This window comes from Cyprinodon tularosa, unplaced genomic scaffold (assembly GCF_016077235.1).
Source record: "Cyprinodon tularosa strain WSP-4 unplaced genomic scaffold, ASM1607723v1 ctg542, whole genome shotgun sequence".
NCBI lineage: Eukaryota > Metazoa > Chordata > Actinopteri > Cyprinodontiformes > Cyprinodontidae > Cyprinodon > Cyprinodon tularosa.
Window position 1 is genome coordinate 571,136 of NW_024039277.1, and position 8,865 is coordinate 580,000.

General features: G+C 38.2%; 2 protein-coding genes across 3 annotated transcripts in view; one reads left to right on the plus strand and one right to left on the minus strand.

Moving 5' to 3' along the window:
* Positions 1-3,607: 3,607 nt before the first annotated feature.
* LOC119796296 lies at positions 3,608-5,329 on the plus strand. 2 transcript variants are annotated; one of them, XM_038304790.1, is made up of 2 exons: positions 3,608-3,676; positions 3,746-5,329. In XM_038304790.1, exon 2 carries the CDS (start codon positions 3,817-3,819, stop codon positions 4,603-4,605), a length of 789 nt encoding a protein of 262 aa, XP_038160718.1. In that variant the 5' UTR covers positions 3,608-3,676; positions 3,746-3,816; the 3' UTR covers positions 4,606-5,329. The 2 variants fall into 2 exon arrangements, with proteins under 2 accessions (XP_038160718.1, XP_038160719.1); XM_038304791.1 differs by having other exon boundaries at positions 3,614-3,647.
* A 3,404-nt stretch (positions 5,330-8,733) lies between these two features.
* Positions 8,734-8,865, minus strand: part of LOC119796298 (pollen-specific leucine-rich repeat extensin-like protein 1) — a 1,083-nt gene continuing 951 nt past the window's right edge. Inside the window, exon 1 of the mRNA XM_038304792.1 lies at positions 8,734-8,865. This exon is cut by the window's right edge and continues 951 nt beyond it. Within this exon, the coding sequence (XP_038160720.1) occupies positions 8,734-8,865 (132 nt within the window).

Here is an 8,865-nt window from a genome sequence, read left to right on the forward strand (position 1 = left end):
GGCTGAGTTGCTGTCGTTCCCAAACACTTCCATTTTCTTATAATACAGCTGACAGTTGACTGTGGAATATTTAGGAGCGAGGAAATTTCACGACTGGATTTGTTGCACAGGTGGCATCCTATCACAGTTCCACGCTGGAATTCACTGAGCTCCTGAGAGCGACCCATTCTTTCACAAATGTTTGTAAAAACAGTCTGCATGCCTAGGTGCTTGAATTTATACACCTGTGGCCATGGAAGTGATTGGAACACCTGATTCCAATAATTTGGATGGGTGAGCAAATACTTTTGGCAATATAGTGTAACTGAATGTTTGAAAATAAATGTAGGGAAGCATCTGCTTGAGTTAATTATGGCTGAAATACTGATTATCTCTGAACCCTGAGTTTTTAATCTAGAGCCTGGTTTTGTTTGGACTTCCGTAATGAGATCAATACCTGATACCAGATGCATTTCATCAAATTACCGAAATACTTCTCAGCTCTGCATAGGAGGAGCTGGGATGGATGCCATGCTTTAGTATTTCAACAAGGTTATATATGAACCAAAAATAATTTCATTAAATTTGGATCTTTAATACTTTTCTTTCTACCTTTCACCTGAAAACCATCTAGGATGGATCTGAGTGTTTATTGTTTTAAAATCCCTACAGTGTTTGCATTGTCATTGAATGTTATTGCAGACTTGTTCTCCACCTGTAAATGTCTTAAACATTCTAAAAAAGCTTCTGCATTAAAAAAAGATGAAAAGGGGAAAAACACATCTTGCCAAATCAAAGGTACTTTAAATATTTTTGATCTCTTTTAAAGTTTCTTCTTTACACATTATAACAATTAATTTACCGCTATTCCATTCGTCTACTTATGATGTATCTTATTGCTTATTTTAATGTTGTTTTTTTTAAAACACTGTATATAGTTCTCTTTAAGGTTAGTCAGGAAATTAGTCAGTAAGCGTACTAAACTATAATTTGTTAAAGGTTAATGATGTATTTCCTCAGAAAATAAATGCATTTAAATCTTTTCTGTTTTATCACTCATCTGTGCCCAAAAAGGGATCTTACGCTACTTCCAGGAGCTAACTTTTTCGGCTTTGGATTTAAACATAAATCTAGTCTTTTTGAGTTTTGTGTTTTCCTTTCGTGTTAACATTATGGTATAAAGTGTGTAACTTAAAGAAAGAAACAACTAAAATGCAGATAAACATGGTTTAATCATATATTGCTGGACTGCTCTGAGCATGTCTGATGAAAAAAACAAACAATTCATAAACCAAATTTTTAAAGATGTGTATTAGCATTGTTTAGTAAGTTAAGAATAGAAATAAGTCATTTTAGTACAATAATTACATTATTAATTGAAACCTGGATGTATATCTGGTTGCGCAAATGAGCTTATACTGATGCATGGATTGTTACCGGCATCTCATGAAAATGTCACGTCAATACCACCTCTAGAAATATATATACTGAGAAAAATAGTGCCGTGTTCAATACTTATTTTATCCACTGTAAGCACAAAATGTCAAACTTTAAAACAGATAAGCTGCATTAACGCAACACCAAACCTGGTATACTTCTACCTGCTAAGAACAGGAAACTGGTGTCATGTTTTAAGCACCAGTTTTTGGATCAGGCAATGAGGTGCAGTTCAAAGTTTATTGCAGTGTTCCTGATTACCTTATTATTTGACTCGGTGGTCAAAAGGACGGAATGGAACAACCCCATTTTAATTTGTTAAATATAAAAACATAAGATTCTGTTGACTTCAGGATATATGTATATAGGAGAGGAGAAATTTGAGTAATAATAGCTATGAGGAAAGTAAATAAGGATCTGATTTTAAGGGAAGAAGAAGAGAGTGATTCAGAGAACTTGGGTATTGAGGATTCTGTTACATTTCTACCTTTTCTCTATACAGATCAAAAGAGGACATGAAGGTGAGTGAAGCAATGGGAATCCAGACAGTTGTAACACGTAGGGCTGCCTGTGGACCAGTTGATGGGAGAGGGGGAGGAGCCAACAGATGCTAAGAACTAAGACGCAGACAAGGGAATCAAGTCTTAGAGCTAATTTGAGCAAAGGAACCAAAAAGACAATAGCCAGATTACCTCTCATATGTGCAACACAATCTGCCATTTGCCTCAGGGAACCAGCTCCTCTTTATGTTCCTTCTAATTATTCTGTTGTGAACTGCAGATGTGAAGCTTGGACCTGTTGGTCACATCTGGAAGGCAAAGGGGGATAAAAGACCCACATAGGCCAACGTTAGGGCAGGCACGTTAGCTAATGGAAAAGAGGACAGTGAGGTGATAAACTGTGCCTCAACCAGTATTTTAGGTTAACAATTTAAGGCAAAAACAACCATGCTTAATGAAAGCAACAATGTAGAAAACCTTCAGAGATTGAGAGAAAAAGAAAAAATGTTTAGTGCTGGACAGAGCATGTAGCACGGTCTCCTTAATCATAAGCAGAATGCAGTACTAGCAATAAAAATAGAAAAACTTTTCAGGTGCACAGCTAAAAAATCTAATGCTGCCATGGGTAACTGCCAATATGAGCCGTAACAGAAACTTCAAAATCATTAGTTGTACAAAAATATACATATAAACAATTAGCATGGCTCAAAGACGGTAGATATCTGGTTTTCTCTCATAGCAGCTTGAGTTGTCATTACAGAGCTAACCAGTGTTAACTGGAACGGGTTCATGACATTTAAAACCTTCTGAGCTCATCTATTATCATCCCTATGTCAAGGGTCCATGTTGTGGTTCAACATATGATATCATCCTATTCTAGGCTTAGAGAACAACTGAAAATGATCTGATTAGTCAGGCCATCCCAGTATTCCCATAGTGAGGTGACTCATGGTACTGGAATAATTATAGAATTAATAGTTAGACCACCTACAAGCAGACAGGAAGATACAGGAATTATTTTCACTGATGGGAAACCACAAGCCAATTCATGAAGAGTGCTTTGGCAACAAACATTAAATAATTCTTTTTTTTAATAAAAGGATGATGAAGAATGAAGCAATAATACAAACATAATTTTAGGGGTTTGAAGTAAGACACATGTATTTATTCTGCAGGTCTAAAAGGTTTTAAACTGCTTAAATCATGTAAATCTTATGTTGATGATAGCAGCTGACAATTCTCAATGCCTATTTTTCAGAGTTGCAGCGGTTTATTTAATTTACATTTATTTGACAAATTGACAGTATTTTATAACATATCATCAGTTTACACTGAAAAACTAATGCAAAAATTTTTGGCATTATTTAATCATATTTAGTTACTTTAACATAATTGTTTCATGTTAGCATGGTTTGACATAAAATAATTATGTTAAAGTAACTAAATACGATTAGTAAATGCCAAAAATTGTTGCATTATTTTATTCAGTGTACTGTCACTTTAAAGAAGGGTATTCGTTAACCAATGCAATATTTCTTTAAGTAAAAAAATAGGGAAATCAGGTCCAGTTTCCTCCAGAATAGGAGTGTATCTGGATCACAGAGCAGGTATTCTGTCTTTCTACAGCGTCTCCGAAACCATGAGATGCATTCTCAGAACTGTGGTGGGATGAGCGGCTGAGATCTCGCGAGAGCTGTGGGCGTGTGCGTAAGTAAAAATGGCGACATACAGGTAATTCAAAACAAACAATTCCAGTCCTGGTAAGTAAGCCAATAAATGTAAATAAAACAAGCAGATTTAAACTTTGACAATTGTACCGTATTTCCGAGGGAACAAACTGGAAGACGAGACCTTGACGAGCCTGGAGAGCTACCTGGACGAGTGTTTTGACAACATCGTAATGGGGAAGCCGAAGAATCCCACATCCACGAACACACCGTCTTCCAAACGATGTCGGTCTAGTTCAACCAGTGCTGCTTCTACATCTACTTTGTCTCCAGACAGGAGCTACAGCGACGTCCTGGAATCCATCGACAAAAAGCTAACTAGCTTGGACGCCCGCCTTGCCCTGGTAGAAGTCCTGCATAAGGAGTTTCAAGCTTTGAGAGAGTCGCTGGAATTCAGCCAAGCTCAGCTGGCCTCCGTCACCGCCGAGAATGAAGCGCTGAAGGGGGAAGTCACCAAACTCGCCGAGGGGATGATCCAGCTGTCCGGCGAAAATAGAAAGATGAAGGAATCCATTCTGGACATTCAGTCGCGGAGCATGAGAGACAATCTCGTCTTCGCTGGAATCGCTGAACAGCAGGACGAGGACCCTGAGGCGATAGTACGTGAGTTCCTCCAGAAGAAGCTGAAAATCCCGGCGGACCAGGTAAAAAACATCACCTTCCATCGCGTTCACCGGCTCGGAGGTAAGAAGCCTGATAAATCCCGTCCTAGACCAATTGTAGCTAAGTTTGAGCATTACAAGCAGAAAGAGCAGGTCAGGAGTCAGGGCAGAGAGCTGAGAGGAACAGATTTCAGCGTCAATGACCAGTATCCAAAGGAAATATTAGATCGCAGGCGAGCGTTATTCCCAATCAGGAAGAAATACATCAGTGAAGGCGTCAGAGCTACAGTAGCAGTTGACAAACTTTATATTAATGGTCAGTTGTTCAGGGATCAGAAGATCACTCCTTGGCTTTATTAGATGCACAACAGGCAGGTTTAAAAGCATGTGACACCTGATTAAAGTGTATAGAACATTTCACGGTGATAAATGAAATATATGCACAGCTCTAGAGCACGTTTGCACGGTATGACTGCTAGTTACAGCTGGGTACAGAATGCATGGGCTGGGGTTCTTTTTCTTTCACCTTTTCTCACTCATTGCACTCTCTTAATTTTCTGTCTTCCTTTTCCTTATTCGTCTGCTTCTTCCCTGTGGTCCACACAATCACAAGCACACGGTTTGATGCTACCTGGGTCTAGGTATAACTATTTATTCAGAGGCATGTACTTTTCATCTTCTCACTCACACCTATGGTGAATGTAAGGTTTGTGACATGGAATGTGCATGGGGCTGGCACCAGAGAGAAAAAGCTTAAGATTTTTAACCAGCTTAAAAGATTAAATGCAGATGTTGTCTTATTGCAAGAAACCCATAAATCAGCGGCATCTATAAGTGATCTTAACTCCCCTGAGTTCCCTGATGTGTTTGCAGCCTGCTATAACTCGAGACAGAGAGGGGTAGCTATTTTAATCCACAAAAACCTCAGTTTTACTTTATTAGACAAAATTATAGATCCTGAAGGCAGATTCATCATAATTAAAATATCTATTTATAACCAAAAGTTGTGTATTGTCAGCATATATGGTCCAAATGTTGACGACCCCTCATTCTTCCACAAAGTTTTTCATGCACTTTAAAAGCACGGGGATTGTTCTCTAATTATTGGGGGTGACCTCAACTTTGGTCTAAATGGAGAAATGGACAGGTTGAGTACAACAGGGACTCAGCGCAGTTGGCAATCATTAAATGTAGTCAAACAATACATGAGTGATTTGGTCTTTGCGATGCATGGCGATCTCTTCATCCTAACAGTAAGGAATACACTTTCTTTTCCAATGTCCATCATTCCTACTCTCGTCTGGACTATTTCCTAATCAGCAGCTCACTGCTGTCTGACGTCTCAGATGCTGTAATCCATCCTATTGCTGTCAGTGATCATGCTCCTGTTACTTTAACCCTAATAAATAAAAAAATAGTCCCACAAAACAAGAGCTGGAGATTAAATACATCACTGCTTAAAGATGAAGAGTTTCTCAAATTTTTCAAGGAAGAGTGGGCATCATACTTGGTGTGCAATGATTTACCAGGAACATCAGCATCTATACTATGGGAGGCAGGGAAAGCAGTGATGAGAGGTAAAATTATTTCATTTTCATCTCATAAAAAAAAGTTAGAACAAAAAAAGATCCAGGAATTAGAGGGAAAAATAAAGTTACTAGAAAGCTCGCTAGATGAGGAAAAGTTAGGGGAAATCCGTAAAATAAAACTAGAACTAAACGAATTTATTGAAAAACAAAATAAATTTTTAATTCAAAGACTCAAATTGCAACTTTGAACATAGCAATAAGTCAGGAAGCTTCTTAGTCTAACCAGCTAAAATAAACAAAGAAAAAAACACATATTTTGCAGTTACAGATCAATGGTAATACATTACAGGATCCGGGAGGAATTAACAATGCCCTTCCGAGAATTTCTAAAATCTTTATACACATCGACAGTTAAATCCATCAGATAATGAATATCAAGCGATTCTGGATAAAATTAACTCTTCCAAATTATCAAGAGTCAAAGAACGACCCTGGACTCACCGCTGTCTACAGCTGAAGTTCAGGAAGCAAATAATTAAAAAACCAATGCCAAATAATAAAGCGCCAGGTCCAGAACGGTTCCCTACTGAGTTCTATAAAGAGTTCTGGAACATTCTGGGCCCCAACGTTCCACAGAATGCTGCAGGAAACTCTAGTATAATGGCAAAATTTCCAGTTAATATGAATTCTGCACCATTAGACCTCCTGCTTAAGCCAGGCAAAGATCCTATGTTTCCCCGAAGCTATCGTCCCATATCCTAATTTAATGTGATATTAAAATAGTCTTAAAGCTTTAGCAAAACGTTTAGAATAAAAGTCACTCCTCTCATAATCCACGCCAGATAAACGGTTTCAATTAAAGGGGAGGCAGTCTGCTGCTAACACACGCAGACTGCTGAATTTAATAGATTAATCCTACAGCAAAAATCTTAAATCCTATAATATGTCCTTAATGCAGAAAAAGCATTCGATAGAGTAAACTGGAAATTTGTTAATTTGCTACTCTACATAAATTTGGGCTTTGGCAATTCCTTATAAATGGTTAAAAAATATTATAACACGCTTTCCCCAACGCCTGTTCAGGACAAACAATCAAACAATCTTCCAGTTTTTTTGTCTCCAGAGGGGCACCAGAAACAGGGATGCCCACCTCTCCCCCTCCCTTTTTTGCTAAATTTTTAATGAGCCTCTGGCTGCTACAATCAACAAAACAAATATGATTAAAGGTATAAAAGGCATGAAAATGGAGCAATAAAATTAGTCTTTACGCAGATGATGTATTACTTTTCATCCTCCAGCACCTCAAACACTTGCCTCTCTCGAAGTGATTAGTTTACTAAGAATCTTTTCTCAAAAGTCTCAGAATAACTCCTATAATTGGTCCTAAATATCCTGTTATATACTACCAATTAATTGCTCTCTAACAGAATCCCTCAGTCTACAATTGCATCAGGAAATAATCATTAATATTGGGAATTACTGTGTCATCTAAACTAGCTGAGTTACCAAAACTCAACCACAACACACCCCTCTTTTAATGAAAATAGAAGAGGAACCTAGAAAGATGGAAATCGCTTCCGATCTCCCTTTTGGTCGGGTAGCCTCATTATAAATGATGTCTTACCCAGAATTAACTACCTATTTCAATGATCCCAAATAAACCATCAACCAATGGTTTTAAATCTCTAGATTCTTCCATCTTCAAAATTTCTTTGGAAGGACAAAACCCCCTCGTATCACTTAAAAACACTACAGAAAACTAAAGACAGGAGGGCGGACTAGAATTACCTAACTTCCAATACTAACTATTTAGCAAATTATTACAATACATCTCTAAATGGATAAAACATAATCCCTTCGATGAGCCCCTGGATAGGCACCGGAACAGGAATATATTCATTAATAAAATAAATCCTCAGATTTGCCGTTATTTGCTCTAAGAAATCAAACGGCACCCATGTTTCAAAAAATATTAACATCATGCTCTTCCCTGACAGCATGGTGGGAATTCTAAAAATCACGAACTCATCCCTTATCTCGTGCAGTCGTACACACATCTGGAATAACCCTGACATTCTACAAAAACAATAATGTATAAACTTCCGTACTGAAGAATAAAGTATTACATATCTGGATCATTTGTTTGAACAGTACGGAGTTTATCACATTCGCTAATTTAAATTTGGCAATATATGGCATTAACAAAATAAATTCTAGAATATGAGCAAATCAAAGCTATAATTAGAAATAAATTTAAGCATATTGATGGAGGTTGTGTAAATAATTTCCAACTAAAATATCAGAGTGTTCGGTCGTATGAGTTAAAACCCCCCCAAACTACTGTCTATGTTATACAGGATCACTGACTAAACTGATGATACAAATATCCTCCTTCCTATTACTAAATGGGAGGCAGGATTTATCATGTCAGCCTTGGAACAAAACTTCTGGGCTCAGATATGTCCTAAGAACTTAAAACCTACCAGAAACCCCCAATTTACAATTAATACATATATAAGGCAAAATGCCTTGCACAGAGTGCACGTAACAGGATCTCACACCATAACCACTTATAATCTTAGTCTGACGCTTATTCAAGATGGGTTTTGCGCAATCTAACATCTGTCCACAGTGCACCGCAATCGACTTGATAAATTATTTTCACGCGCTATGTGTTATGCACGCGCGGTTCAGAAGATTCTGGGTACAGATATGTAAGGATCTGATCACTGTGCCAGAGGTTGTAAAATCCTAATTTCCCTTTCATTTGCTTGCTGGGTGACTTTGAGGGAAGCTCTATGGAAAAAAAATCGGTTTGCTTTGGCATTCACTGCATTATGTATCGCAAAGAAAACTATCCTCATGAATTGGGAAGAGTAAGGATAAACTCCAACATCAATCAGTACAGAGATCTGTTGTTGGATCATAATTAATCTTGAACAGCATCTGCACTCCCCCATCAGTACCGATCTCTCTGGGCTCCCTTGATCGGCTCCATCCTTAGTGTAGGGGGGGCTATGGGGTGCGTCTGTGGGGCGCGGGGGCTAGTTCGGGGGTCCTTGGGTCCGGGGCTCGGGGGGGTGCTCGGAGC